We start from the raw sequence: 15518 nt of genomic DNA on the forward strand, positions 1-15518 counted from the left end.
ACATTATTATTTACATCCCCTCATGTATGTTTCACTATCTGACAGGATGGATATAAGGTTTGTTAAGGGAAAGTTATCCTCCATCATTCTCTAGATACCACAATATACAGTGCAACCTCTGAATAACGACAACCCCTGGCTAGTGACATTGAACTCAGGTCCCGATATTTTTGCGATATCTTTTTAGTATAAAATCACCAAAATAGCGACATACATTTGAGTAAAACCCTTGTTTTGTGACATTTTTATAACAATAATCGGCAGTTGATACAGATGCTTGATACCCAACCATCGTCATCTCATACTCTCAATAACCAATAAGAAACCCTTTTTTCCCCCCACTCCAAATTATATCACTTTGTTTGCGACCAATCAGAATACATGTTTAATGCACTATGTGGAATCAAATCTAGAGCATATGGAACCACAGCAAAAGAATTAGTTTATCATTGGATGGAATTCTCAAGGGTCAATTAACCTTCCTTGTTTACTGATATCAGGCAATGCTGTGTTCATTGGGAGAAATAATGGATATTTATGGACTTATAATATGTTTGCAATAGCAGGAAAAACAATAACAGCCTCTTTCACTCTATTATTTTCATTAGAAAAATCATTTGTTTTTCTAAACATCAGTCCAAATTTGACGATAATTCCCAGTTTTTTATTTTTTAAAATTTAGTAGATGTGGGTCTAATAATTTTAAGCGCTTGTAAATTTTGGTTCGCTTGGAATAAAACTTTCGGTATTTTAAAACTCATCAGCAGTATTGCAAGGATCTTAATTAAAATCAAAACTAGATGTGTGCATCAATGTTCTTGTGCGGTATTACCACATTGACTATTGATTTTCTTGTCTTATTTGAAGAACTATTTATGATCAATACACATTGGAGAGTGAAAGTGTAACTACTTTATCCTTTGGAAAAAATGAGAAATACACGTTTTGATCTGAGCATTGTTCTGATCCGCAAATCGCACTATTATGTATTCACTGGTCTCACCACACCCCCTTTTCTGCCATCTTGAAAACCCTGGATTAATGACATAATTTTCCAGTTCGGAGCAATGTTGTTATTCAGGGGTTGTTCTGTAGATGGTTTCAGCAATGACAACTGCCATTTCCTTCGAAAAGCATAAATATATTCCTTCTTTCCATTGCCTCATCAACCCCCCCCCCCCCTAAAAAAAAAAAACAAAACCCAAAACAAACAAACCAAAACCCAAACAAAAAATGCCTTTAAAATCCGTTTATTGCCATGCTTGGTGACACTCTCATCTGAATTGAGACTTAGTATATATTAAGTTGTAGTTTCTTGATCTGTTTTTCTTTCTCCACCTCATGCAACCCTTACTTCGGTATGTGGCAGTCTGACACTACATTGAAAGAGACTCTAGCGCCTCTGGATCTTGAGTTAGAGTTTGCACCAAGTTTATCAAACCTGGAACACAAGACAGTGGCAGGGAATGCTCTGCGATGAAAGAACACAGCATTGCTTCCTGATGGGAAACTCTGTCTTCCATGCTTGGAGGTTTCGGAAGTTCTTGGATATGTTGTGCAGTCACTGTCGATGAAATAAAAGCAGACAGATAAGATCTTACTCGAATAATTAACCCCATTTGTACTTCAGGGGTAGCTTTGTTACCCCAGGCCTTGTTATTTTACTTTTAAGATAACTTTTTATAATTCGAATTTTTCTCTGACCTTTTCAGTAGTCCTCAAAAATTCATTTTTACAACGGTTTCTGCTCAAATGGTTACAAAAAATTGCATAACATAGTGACCATTTGCGATTTTGCAACATGCCACTTTTTTACAAATGGGGGTAACTTTATGCCCCCACTTTCCAAAGAGAACCACCCCCCCTCTCCCCCCCCTATATACCAATTCCTATGTTGGGGGTAACTAAGTTACCCCATAGTGGAATCGCTATTATTGAGTACCTACTAACTGCAGTACTTACTTTAAACTTACTTATCTGAACCACCGACCACCTCTAACTGCAGTACAATCAACGTCTTTCTTATTGATATAACGAACTACTGATACGTAGGTATTTTATCAATACTATTTTCTTCTGCCTACAGCAGCTCTTCACTATGTCATTGTTCTACTGAATTGATGCTATGTGTTCATTATCCCCAGACACATATTTGAAACTCCGCTCTATCAAACAATTATCCACATTCCAGAATATGGAATGTTTCCAAATGCACATAGAAATAAGGTAAGTTAATAAAATAACTATAAAAACATAAAATTAACCAACATTAAATCAGTTGACTACATACAATATGCGTCGACTTCGAGGTGGGTGTCATGGCCGAATGATTTAGTCGTCTGCCCCGGAAGTTTTACCAGAATCAACGTTGCAGGTTCAAATCCTGGTTCTGCCCCCTTTTTTTTTATTTATTCCGTCTTCTTTTTACAGAACGTTGCAAGGGATAAATGTCCCATCCATCCTCCCCCCACCTCTTTTTAAAAATAAACCCTCTCTCTCTCTCTTGGTTCCTTTCTAGTTTCTAGCAAATTGCCGTATTCGTCCCCGCTCCGATCTCAAAAAGTGTCTAAAACTAAAAAGAATAAATAATGAAAAAGCAAACAAACAAAAATATTCAGAGAGTGACCAAATGGTCAGATAGAGGAGAAAAAAACAAACAATAATTTAAAAAAAAATAAAAACAATTTTAAGAAATTCATGCTCAGAAACGGAACAAAAGGCCAAACAAAAAGGAGAAAAAAATAGTCTCGCACAAATGGATGGGACATTTATCCCTTGCAACGTTCTGTAAAAAGAAGACAGAATTAAAAAAAAAAAAAAAAGTGTTGGAACCAGGATTGGAACCCATAACGTCGATTCTGGTAAAACTTCCAGGGCAGACGACTAAACCATTCGGCCATGACACCCACTTCGAAGTCGACGCATATTGTATATATGTAGTAACAACTGATTTAATGTTGGTTAATTTTATGTTTTTATAGATATTTTAATTTTATTAACTTTCCTTATTTCTATGTGCATTTGGAAACACTCAATATTCTGGAATGTGGATAATTGTTTAAAAGTAAAAGAGCGGAGTTTCAAATATGTGTCTGGGGATAATGAAAATTCGTTATCCCCAGACAGGTGTCTGGGGATAATCACAGTGTAATAAATCACTGTAATTTTGTAATTCAAATCATCAAGTCTTTTCAATTTCGACACTGCAGTTGTCTTTTCTATCACTTTATCTCAAACTCGAAATCCAATCATACACTACACTACACAAGTTCAACCAAGTCTTCATTAACCAAAAACATAAGTAAATAAATCTAAAATATTAAAACACTCACAAGACTCGGGTACATTTGGTGCAGCGCCATGGGGTCGACTCGGACTCGGTCCAGGTGTCGCAGATGTTTCAGATGGGGCTCCATCACCAAAACTAGAGGCTGGGACTGTTTGGTTGTTCTTCAATTCTTTACCACGAGCTTTGTGATACGAGGTTTCAACATGTCGAGTCAAACAAGATTTGCCTCTAGCACCATAATTCAACCGTCGTTCGCAAATCAAACAATAACATAGTCCAGGCTCTGGGATTTTTCGGATATAATCAGACAAAACGTTGCCGATTGAATCTTTCTCTTCCAGCCAAGACCACTTAAATTGAAATCTGTTTTTAACGGATGCATCTATTGCCTTGATATCTGCACTGCGATCAATGAAAGTCTCAGACATCTTTTGATATTTTATCTAGATTGGTAATACGGAATCAGTGCATGAAAGAACCAACAATGCCGCGGAAAAAAAACAACAAAAAACCGAGACTCGGAGACGGCCTCGTACTTTCGGTAAATGCATGATTCGCAATTCAATTATTTTTTTTCCAGCTCTTCGGGCTGAGTGGCAGTAGTGGTAGTTAGCAGGAGCAGCAGTAGTAGAGTCTTCTTCTTCTTCCTCCTCCTTCTTCTTATTATTATTTTAGTAGTAGTAGTAGTAGTAGTAGTAGTAGTAGTAGTAGTAGTAGTAGTAGTAGTAGTAGTAGTAGTAGTAGTAGTAGTAGTAGTAGTAGTAGTAGTAGTAGTACTAGTAGTAGTCAGTAGCAGTAGCAGATGGTGTTGTGGTGATGGTGGTGGGAATGGTGGTTGTTATAGTAGTGGTAGTGTTAACGATAATATCAGTAGTAATAGTAGTCGTAGTAGTAGTAGTAGTAGTCGTAGTCGTAGTAGTAGTAGTAGTAGTAGTAGTAGTAGTAGTAGTAGTAGTAGTAGTAGTAGTAGTAGTAGTAGTAGTAGTAGTAGTAGTAGTAGTAGTAGTAGTAGTAGTAGTAGTAGTAGTAGTAGTAGTAGTAGTAGTAGTAGTAGTAGTAGTAGTAGTAGTAGGTGTAGAAGTAGTAGTACTAGAAGGAGGAGGGGGGGGGAGGGGAAGTATGAGAAGAAGTATTAGGAGTAGTGCGGGGCGGTCCTTGGCAAGCTTAAGGACCACGGTTCTACGGTCCCTGGGAAATGAAAACCGCAAGGACCGGTCCTAGGACCGGCGGTCCTTTTCGACATTGAACATTCCTGAGAGACCGTTTTGACTTTTGGGACCATGGGATCGTTCATTCTTGAACCGTTAAAGACCGCTACACGATGAAAACCGTGGTCTACAGGAGTAAAACACACGGAGTAGTCACACTCATTTCAAATTGTAACCTAATTAGAGAAGAGGGGTTATGCCTTCTTTATTTGATCACAGTACTTCATTGTTACTTCGATAATTTAGCGTGAATAAAATTTGAAATTTACCTCCCTTAACGGGGAAAATGGAAACCCCCAAGGCGTTGAGTGAGTTGTTCGTGGCGTTTATACACACACGCAACTCCTACCCCCCCCCCCCCCACACACACACACACATGAGAGGGCAGCGAGCATTGAAGAGTAAGAGAGAGACGTGAAGTTATAATAAGAGGGGGTGGATGCGGTAATGAGTAATAAGTAATAAGTGGGGTCGATGGTGACTTTTCGCCAGATCTAACAAACCCAGCTACCCATTCACTGCTGAGTAGACAGGGATTCAGAAAAAAACTCGACTGCACCCGGGATCGATCTCTGGCCCTTTGCGTATAAAGAGAGTGCTCTATCAACTGAGCTATCGGGGTCCCCAAATATTCTATTGGACCTTTTAAAAATACAGACGTTATAACTGGTTTTTTTGGAAGGAAGAAACTAATGAAACTCATATTATTTGATTAGTTAAAACACCAAACGAAATTTTAATATTATTGTATTATTTTAAATGACAACAATGCGATAGAAAGGAGTGGCGACAAGAGATGGACAAAAGAAAACAAAAAATCAGACTTGCAACTTGCTAGGTTCGAGACACACACACACACACACACACAAACACAAACACACACACACACACACACATCTTTAGTAGTCACATACATTTCAAACAATAACCCATTAGAGAAGAGGGGTCATGCCTTCATCATAGATCATTGTCATTGCGATCATTATGGTGTAGTAAATTTTGAAATTTACCCCGTATAATGGAATCGTCCAAGGCGTGCGCCTCCTGTTCCCCCCATCTCACACACGAAAGGGCGGTTTGCGGAGTGGAGGGAGGTGGTCGTCTGCCTCTATGGTCGTCTGTGTCGTTTAGTGTATGGCAAAGGGGGGTGGGTGCGATTAATTAAGTGGGATGGGTGGTGATTGGTGGAAGATAGGCAAAGGACCGAGGCAACGAATCGCTGGGGAAGTAGTATGGCACCAGACCGTTGAAAGGTGATAAGAAGTGAGGACCGCCGGCGGTCTTCCTCTTTGGGACCGGACCACGGTTCACAGCTAAAAGACCGTGGGACCGGTCCTCGGTCCGGTCCTCAGCGCGGCACTAATTAGGAGGACTAGTAGGAGTAGCTGGGTACAGCTGGGGCGACCATCCCCAACCCAGCGCGTCCACAGGTGGCGGATCGTGGAACGGCCTACAGATCCTGATCTATAGGTTAGCTGTAAAGCCGCGGACCAACTGGCGATAGTCGTGGAGAGTGAGGTTGGGTAGTCTGGCAGCACAGCTACACATACAAAATGCCTCATATACTCTATGAAGGGACTATCAAGGTGAATGGGAGGCGCCTTAAAACCTGCCAAATGCTCCCACTGCCTTGTGGGTTATGACCGGGAGGTCAAAAGGCTATGGAGTAAACCAGATAAAAATCCGTCAGAAGGCAACGGGAAACCACTGACGTATCATCCCAAGATCGTCATGATGTCCGTCCAAGCGAATCTAGTCAACGACGTCAATGGATGTTTTTCGAGCAACTCGATTACAGCCTCGTCCGGTAGAGATAGTCATGCAGGTGAACAGGTGACTCTCGACCGTCATCCAGCTACTGTGCACCACCAAACATTACGAACAGCAACATGGAATGTAAGAAGTCTGTACCAGAAAGGAAAATTAGCAAATGTAGTTATGGAAATGAAGAGATTGAATATCAATGTTTTAGGATTATCAGAAGTTAGATGGAAAGGAGCAGGAGAACTTAATTATGATGACTGTAAAATTATATACTCAGGAGGAGGAGAACACCAAAGGGGAGTTGGAATTATACTAGATAATAAAACGGCGCGAGCAGTCAAAGGATTCTGGCCCATATCAGACAGAGTAATGGCAATCAAACTACAAGCAAAACCTTTTGATTTTGATATTTTACAAATATACGCCCCAACCACCAGTCACGATGATGAAGAAGTGGAAAATTTCTATCAACAAATAGATAAAGCAATGCATCAGTTTAAGTCTTCAGACATAAAACTCATCATGGGCGATTTTAATGCCAAGGTGGGCCGAGAAAGAATAGAAGATATTGTGGGCCCACATGGTCTGGGAGACAAAAATGACAGAGGTGATCGTCTTATTCAATGGTGCCGTCAACATGATCTGACAATCACAAATACTTGGTCAACAAACCACAATAGAAGGAAGTGGACATGGAAAAGTCCTGGAGATGGAGTGAGAAACCAAATAGATTACATACTCATCAGCAAACGTTTCCGAAACTCGGTTTTGTATGCCAAATCTATGCCGGGGGCTGACTGTAACAGCGATCATATACCTGTGCTATGCCCCATACGAGTTAAATTGAAAATCTGCAAAAGAGCAAAGGCTAAACCTAAATACCAACTAGACATTCTCCGGGAGGAACAGAAGATACAAGAAAAATTTGAACTATCAGTAAGAAACAAGTTTGAAGTGCTTGGAGAACTAACAGATATAGAAGAGAAATATGAGCAGTTTAAAGACAGTGTTGCTGCATCATTAGAAGAAAATGTTCCAACCACACTTAAGTTGCAGAAGAAGAAATGGATTACTCCAGAGATATTAGAATTAATGAATGAGAGAAGAAAGGCCAAAAATCAGGAAGAAAAATACAAGACTCTGAACAGGCAGATAAAAAGAAAATGCAACGAAGCTAAAGAAGACTGGATAAATGAACAATGTCACTATATAATGTCCTGCAAAGAAAAAAATGGCAAATTCTTCCATCAGAAAATCAAAGAAGTGACAAACAAAACTAAATCAGGTGCTAAAAGTGGATGCATCAAAGACAAGCGTGGAAACACCATCATGGACAAAGACTGCATTCTAAACAGATGGTCAGAATATATTGAAGAACTTTTTTTTGATAATCGAGGAGAAATGCCTATGATAAAAGAACTGGAAGGGCCTTCTATAATGAAAGATGAAGTTAGGAACGTCATGAAAAGCATGAAAAATGGAAAAGCTGCAGGACCTGATGCCATAACAATTGAAGCCTTGACTGGCCTGGGTGAATGGGGGATTGAATTCATCACAAACCTTCTAAATCAAGTGTATGACACAGGAAAAATGCCAACTGATATGAAACGATCCATTTTTATAGCACTACCAAAAAAGCCAGGGGCAGTTGATTGTGAACAACACAGAACTATTAGCCTAATGAGCCACCTCACAAAAATTCTTTTGAAGATAATTTTACTAAGAATAAGAAATAAAATACGACCTGAAATTGGGGAGATGCAATTTGGTTTTGTTGAGGACAAGGGTACCAGAAATGGAATATTCACATTATCAATGCTGATGGAAAGATGTATTGAAGTAAATAAAGATCTGTATATGTGTTTCATCGACTATTCAAAAGCCTTTGATAAAGTACAACACGAAAAACTATTCAAAATTCTATCATCCTTGGACATTGATGGTAAAGATTTAAGAATATTACGGAATTTGTACTGGGAACAAGAAGCAGCAATGCGTGTCGACAACGAACTAAGCAGTTTTACACCTATTAGAAGAGGAGTTAGGCAGGGGTGTGTTTTGTCTCCAGATTTATTCAACCTCTATAGTGAAATGATATTAAGAGATATCGAACATAAGAAGGGGGTGTGTATTGGAGGAAAGAATGTAACAAATCTGAGGTATGCAGATGATACGGTTCTACTGGCAGAATCTGAACATGAACTACAAGAATTACTGGATGTTGTAGTCAGGAGTAGTGAAAATATGGGACTGGAACTGAATATATCTAAAACAGAATGTATGACGGTATCTAAAAATAATAACCCACCAGCCTGTGTAATAACAAGCAGAGGACAAACAATACAACAAGTTGAATGTTTCAAATATTTAGGCTTCAATGTAACATCCAATGGAAAATCAGATTGTGAAATAAAGAAAAGAATAGGTATGGCGAAGAATGCATTCAACCAGCTGCATACAATTATGAAAAACAGGAATATTAGCATGAAAACAAAAATCAAAGTCCTGGATTGCTATGTACTGTCTGTGCTGCTATATGGTTGTGAGAGCTGGACCATAAACAAGACCATGGTTAAAAGACTGGAGGCAGTGGAAATGTGGTTTTACAGAAGAATGATGAGGGTGTCATGGATGGAAAGGAAAAGAAATGAAGAAATTTTAGAAATGGCAAACAGAAAAAGATCACTGATAACAAAAATCATCAAACGCCAAATGGAATTTTTAGGACACATTATCCGCCACCCTGGTTTGGAAATACTCGCCTTGACTGGAAAGATGAATGGAAAAAGAATAAGAGGAAGACAAAGAATAACGTATTTGAAAGGGATAAGAACTTGGACAGATGAAGCTGAGAAAGGTGGCGCTGCTTTAATAGAATTGGCAAGAGATAGATCAGCTTGGCGGAAGATGACCTCCGACGTCTGCTTCAGATATGGAACTACATGAGATGAGAGTAGGAGTAGTAGTAGGCGGAGGTGGAGGAGAAGCAGAAGCAGTAGCGACGGCATTAGTATTAGTAGTAGTAGTAGTAGTAGTAGTAGTAGTAGTAGTAGTAGTAGTGGTAGTAGTAGTATTAGTAGTAGTAGTAGTAGTAGTAGTGTAGTAGTAGTAGTAGTGGTAGTGGTAGTAGTAGTAGCAGTAGTAGTAGTAGTATTAGTATTAGTAGTAGTAGTAGTAGTAGTAGTAGTAGTAGTAGTGTTGATGGTGGTGGTAATAGTACTAGTAACAGTAGAGTAATAGTAGAGTAGTTGGTAATAGTAATAGTCGCAGTGATAGTATTAATAGCATAAATAGTAGTAGTAGTAATAGTAGTAGTAGTACTAGTAGTATAAAGAGCTATATAGAGTTTTTTATAAAGCGCAATATCCACTAAATGTGGGCAAAGTGCTTTACAAAGGGTCCCTGATCAACAGCTAAAGGTAACATGTAGAACGAGACATGACGGCTTTTAGGTGATAGTATTACAATTTTTCCGACAGAGAAAAGGCTGTTGACGGCGAGGTACTCATTTTACACCTGAGTACAGTGAGAGAATGTGAGTAAAGAGCCTTTTCCAAGGACTCAACTATGCGCTGACCGAGGCTCGAACCCAGGACCTTCTGATCTGAAAGCGAGAGGCATACAATAATACCACATAACCGTAGTAGTAGTAGTAGTAGTAGTAGTAGTAGTAGTAGTAATAATAGTATTAGTATAAGGAATAGCATTAGTAGTAGTAGAAATAGTAGTAGTAGTAGTAGAAATAGTAGTAATAATAATAATAATTGAGCATTTATATAGCGCAATATCCACTTAACGTGCTCAAAGCGCTTTACAATAGGTTCCTGGCCAACAACAACATTTAACATGTAGGACGGTACATGACATGAGGCAATATTACAATTTTTTCGACAGAGACAACACTGTTAATGGCCAGGTACTCATTTTACACCTGAGTATGGTGAGAGAATATGAGCAAAGAACCTTCTCCAAGGACTCAACTATGCGCCGAGTGAGGCTCGAACCCAGAACCTTCCAATCCAAAAGTGAGTGTCACACCACTAGACCACATAGCCGCAAAGTAGTAGTAGTAGTTATAGTAGTCAGTCGCAAAAGAAGCAAGATGAATCAACAAGTGTTATGAGAATAATATACACAAAAGGTGTTGGTGGGAAATACCATAAGAAAATTGTGTCACAAGACCATTTTGAATGAAAAGGAAATTAAATACCAATTAAATTTGAAATAATATATGGTAAAAATGTATCAAAAATATATGCCTAAGCCTAGGTTTGACTTTTCTAGGTGTTGAGTTCGATTCTGATATCATTTTTTAGATTTGAACACGAAAAAAGCTTTTTCTTATAAACTCATGATCATAATAATTAAGGGTTACATTGTGTCAAAAGACCTTAAAATACACTGTTCTTTTTGCAAATATAATCTATAACAGTTAATGCAAACAAAAGAAAAGATCAGATTGGTGTATGGACAATATAACTACCACACACAAAATCACTTTTACAAACACAAAGATCAAGTATTCATAATTTTTCACCACAGACTTGATGATCATAAGCCACGTATTTCTGTTAAAACAAATCTCATTCATTGTAAATATATGTACTTCAAGGCATGGAATTTTTTACCAACTGAGTTTTTGAAAGCATTTATTGTTTCAGTATTTTGTGTATTCAAACGAAGGAAATGGCTGATTTCCAGCGTCTTGCTTGGAAGTTGGCTATGGACCTATCGTTCGGAGTCAGTGCCAGTGAACACAGGCTGATTCATGTTTAGTCAATAGGTAAAGGAAAATGATGGTGTCCTATTTTTTAGAAAGACTACCGACTTTTGGTTGGTTTGATTCTGATAATGGGCCTTATAAAGCTAGATAGTGAGCGGTGAACGATTACAGAACTGTGAAACTCGGATGACAGGAGCTTCTAATGGTCTCACACTACAATGCGAAATCTTTGCTGCACTTGTGTACAGTTGCGTAACTGCCTGGTAGCCTCATCACAACACAACATTCAACTAGATACTCAGTGTTTTCAGATTCTTGTCAATAACATGTACATGTGGGACAGGTGAAAAGTTCCCACTGATGTGGTGTTGCTGCCATGAGGCAGGTTCTTGACCTAATTCGATTTGTTGCCACCTAGTGTCTCCTCTTGCTGGTACAGAAGCCTGGCAATTTCTCTCCCAGTTTTGAGGAGTCAACGTCCCACGAGGGACAGAATTTGTCCAAGTCAACTTCCATCTTGTATGTGCAACCTGTCCGAAGTCAGGGAATCCATGTACAAGGATTGTCATGACTTATTTCGGGTCGAAATGGGGAAGCCAGTGCCGGGTAATCACCTCACACCAGACATTGGGGTCTGGATTGCTGTCATTATCAGACCCATTTCTTTAGGCTTTGTTGCCAGCATTCCCAACACTATGTACATAGACTTGTGAAGTTTAACATGTACCTTCTCAACGTTCTTGCTCCTACCCTACACTGGAGCATAATACATACAAAGCACATGCCAGGTCAGAAGTTCTCAGGAGCCAGAACTCTTCGTCCTGAGGTAGCAATTCCCAAATCGTACTGTATGCCTTTCGGATACTTCTCTCGAAAGACTAATTTGCTACGGTCTTTCATGTTCTTGGCAACAGACTTTCAACAGTCTCCTGCCAATATTGCTTTCTTCCTTCTGCAAGAGACTGAAGTAGTCTATCAGTTACATCCTGAGGCTGGATTGGTTGGTTCTCCTTGTACAGCTATTCCGACTCTTCTGGCCAGCAAGGTGTAGAATTTCCATTTGCCCCATGGAATGGAGTGGAGCACACTTTTAACCAGCAATCTATTAAATCCAGTTATGTTCTTGGACTTGTGAGGAATGGTGGGGTAGACCTGCTCAAGATACCAAGTATGTTCCTCCCAGTTAGCCTTCTGAAATTCCATCTTCAGAGTGGGAGAGACTGTGTCCTTGGGGTTGTCACCCAGTTGTGACAAGTGCCGTCCATGCTGGCTTTGCAGGAAGTCACCAAGGACTGTCCGCTTAGTCTGAAATGGTTCTACAATTGCTCCCTTTGTCACAAGGGTAAGGTCATTTTATGACTAGTTCCCCTGAGGGTACCCTTGATTGTAGGATCGTACACTAGGTGCGGGTCGTTGCAGTCTTGGTACCATGGTAGCCCCACTCGTGGTAATGGCTAATTAGGTCTCCCAGACAGATGGAAGGATGGCTTACCAAGTCACTCTTGGCAGTTTGTAGATGTGCAAATACATCCCTGTCTCTACGGAAATTCTATTCACCCCATTGCTGTAAGTCACACTCTCAATGACCCTAAACGTCAAAGGCTCCTTAGCGTAAATGCTAACACCTCCTTTGAGCCTCGAAGTGTCCTCTAATTGGACCACCATGTAGCCTGGGATCTGGAATTGAGAATATTGTGTGCATGAATAAAGATGAGTCCCTTGTAACAGGAGAAAGTTGACGCGAAAGATTGGACAATAGTTTTGAAAAAGCTAATTTTTTCTCCAAACGCTGGCTTTTGAATTTGAGGGACAATATATAAGTATGTTTGCTAATCCTGATATTCCACATTCCAGCCAAAGTTGTGTTGGGATGCTTGCTGAAATTTTGTGCGTGCCGGTGACCCTGTTGACATGAACGCAGCTGTATTTTGCTAGGCAGCAGCCACTCCGACACTGACATTTTTGTATCCTAAACATATCATAATAACATAGTGTGTGGGCCCAGGGTGGCCAAAGTCATTCGAGCACCAGTTTTGATCGCCATTTAGTCACACATATCAGAGTGGGCCATTCAGGACATCCGTGTATGGCTCAGCATCCAAGATGGTCTTGTGGCAGTCCATCTCGGACAACGAAAGCAGTCTAACTATGGATGGTGAGATCATAATTGGTAAAACTTAATAGCAGTTATTAATAATTTTCAGATTTTCCCAATAGTCAAATATTAGACTGATGTCATTGTGGATTGCGATCTATTATTAGGCTTTGGAGTTTCCATGAAAGAAAATAATAAAGGGTCTCAATGTTGACAGTTGAAAGACTGAAAACTAAAATTTGTTAAAAAGTCTGAAACCAGCCTGCGAGCTGAAAATTTACAGGCCTGCTGCACCCCTTACTGACAAAAGAAGCGGAATCCAAATGGATCGTACTGCTGTATAGAAAGATCTATCACCAAAATGAGTAAGTCCTGTTTTTATGCATTTTCGTAGCTGGATATCCGATGTCCTCAACTGACAGACAAATTAGAGAGTGGGGGATGTGAGTTCTTGAAATTGAAACACGTTGAAATAGAAAAGGACAATTTTGTATTCGATAATTATATCATTATCAATTAGGAAAAAAAGAATTATTATCAAAAATTGCTAGAGAAATTATGTAGTTCTCCTCTAAGATGCTTAAGTATGATATTCCAAAGTGAGCTTTGATTAACTCATAAAAGGCGAAACTAAATTTCTGTTAAATAATTTCTTTCATAATTATTTTTTTTTAGTCCTTCAGAGCCATTTGGCTCAAAAAGGCAGAACTTATTCCGGTGTCTTTAGCATTAAATGAACAACAGTTGGTTGGTGCTTTCTCCATAGTGTTGATAGGTTAGTCTTGCCTGCCTACTAGAGAGTTTGTGTTGTATTAAATAAACAGTAACAATCACTTGCTACCACTTGGATAGGACACTAGTCTATCACAAATTACTTTCCACCAAATATAATAGTCTATGCTACCCAATCTCTGCTGGATCTACAGAGTGTCGGAAAAATCTCAACTCCATACCAACCACTTTGCTTGTGAAGTGAGTGCTTGCCAACAGATCCTGGGACCCCTAGATCATTCTACAAAGTATTTTGACCCACCTCCCAGTTGGTCTGTGTTTTCTCCATAACGTTGATGAGTTCCTCGTGCCTCCCTACTTTGTCGAAGACGTGACAGAGTGTGTGTGTGGCCCAAGCATCCCTTGGTTCGATGGATAGTGCCTGGGTTGATGGATTAAAATATAATTTTAATAATAATAACAACAACAACAACAGTGAAAACAATATTAATAATAATAATAATAATAATAATAATAATAACGATGCTGATGATGATGATAATAATAATAATAATAGTAATAACAATAATAATAATGATAATCGTAATAATAATAATAATAATAATAATAATAATAATAATAATAGTGATGATGATGATGATGATAATAATACTAATAATAATAATAATAAAAATAATAATAATAATAATAATAATAATAACAATAACAATATAATAATAATAATAATATAATAACAATAATAATAATAATAATAATAATAATAATAATAATAATAATAATAATAATAATAATAATTGACTTCATGATGATGAAAAATAGCTTTCCATAAATTACTCAACACTTATATTAATCCACAATGGGAAGTCCCGATAGCTCAGTTGGCAAAGCTCTCCCTTCACATACAAAGTGGCTGAGCTCAATCCCGGTGAAGTAAAAAAAAATTTCTGACACCTTCCCCCCTCCCCTCCAGCAGTGATTGGGTAGCTGGGTCTATTAGGTTTGGAGTATTTTGCAATCTAATAACGCCCTATCAAAAGGGTAGCAAGCAATTGCTATTGTCCATTTCATGCTATAGATTCTGGGATAAAATTGGCATTGGCCTAATTGCTCTAAAGAACTAATTATTAATCCACAAGAATCAGGTATGAATGAGAGGTGGTCAGAAAGAATCTCGACTGTACCTAAGATCAATCTTGGTCCCCTTGCATGTGAAACGAATACTCTACCAACTGAGCTATCGGGACCCCCATTTGACTTTAAGAGTATGTTAAAAAATAAATAAATAAAGATCAGAAATAATCAGTTGCAAGCTGCAGAGCTTCAATGCAATAAATAGAAAAAGTTAGTTTCTTGCTCAAGGAAAAAAAATGAGATATGATTCTGGTTTAGAGCAATCTAATGTCTAGATTGAGAGGAAAACAAAAGAGAGATAAAAAAAACCTTTCAAACATTTTTTTTTTTCAATTAAACATTTTCACTAGGTATTTTTCTTACATCTTGTATCATCTGAATTGAAATATGAAAAAGTCTACCCAAGAGATAAACATTTTGAAAATTAGAAAAAAACCCCTCAAAAAAAACCAAATAAACAAATTTACCTCCCGAGCTTCTTTCTCTGCTTGAGCATACAAGTTTGTCTCTTCCAGGCCGAAAGCATGACGGCTCAAAATGCATCTAGGAAAAAATGGAGAGTATGTCACAATTTTT

General features: G+C 38.5%; 2 protein-coding genes across 3 annotated transcripts in view; both read right to left on the bottom strand.

The window, feature by feature from the left end:
• LOC144977050 (tetratricopeptide repeat protein 38-like) overlaps positions 1-15518 on the bottom strand; it is a 46897-nt gene that overhangs the window by 15654 nt on the left and 15725 nt on the right. For both annotated transcript variants that reach the window (XM_078921777.1, XM_078921775.1), the window contains exons 6-7: positions 15410-15485; positions 14113-14232 (exon numbers count right to left, since the gene is read on the bottom strand). In XM_078921777.1, coding sequence (XP_078777903.1) covers positions 14113-14232; positions 15410-15485 — 196 coding nt within the window. The remainder of the gene's footprint in view (positions 1-14112; positions 14233-15409; positions 15486-15518) is intronic.
• On the bottom strand, positions 1235-3783 carry LOC144977051 (uncharacterized). Its single transcript, XM_078921778.1, has 2 exons — positions 3333-3783; positions 1235-1564 (listed from the first exon to the last, which is right to left on the bottom strand). The coding sequence occupies exons 1-2, from the start codon at positions 3715-3717 to the stop codon at positions 1377-1379; spliced, it is 573 nt and encodes a 190-aa protein (XP_078777904.1). The 5' UTR covers positions 3718-3783; the 3' UTR covers positions 1235-1376.

This window comes from Berghia stephanieae, chromosome 7, assembly GCF_034508935.2.
Source record: "Berghia stephanieae isolate SIO BIC M18660-M18661 chromosome 7, UCSD_Bste_1.3, whole genome shotgun sequence".
Lineage (NCBI taxonomy): Eukaryota > Metazoa > Mollusca > Gastropoda > Nudibranchia > Aeolidiidae > Berghia > Berghia stephanieae.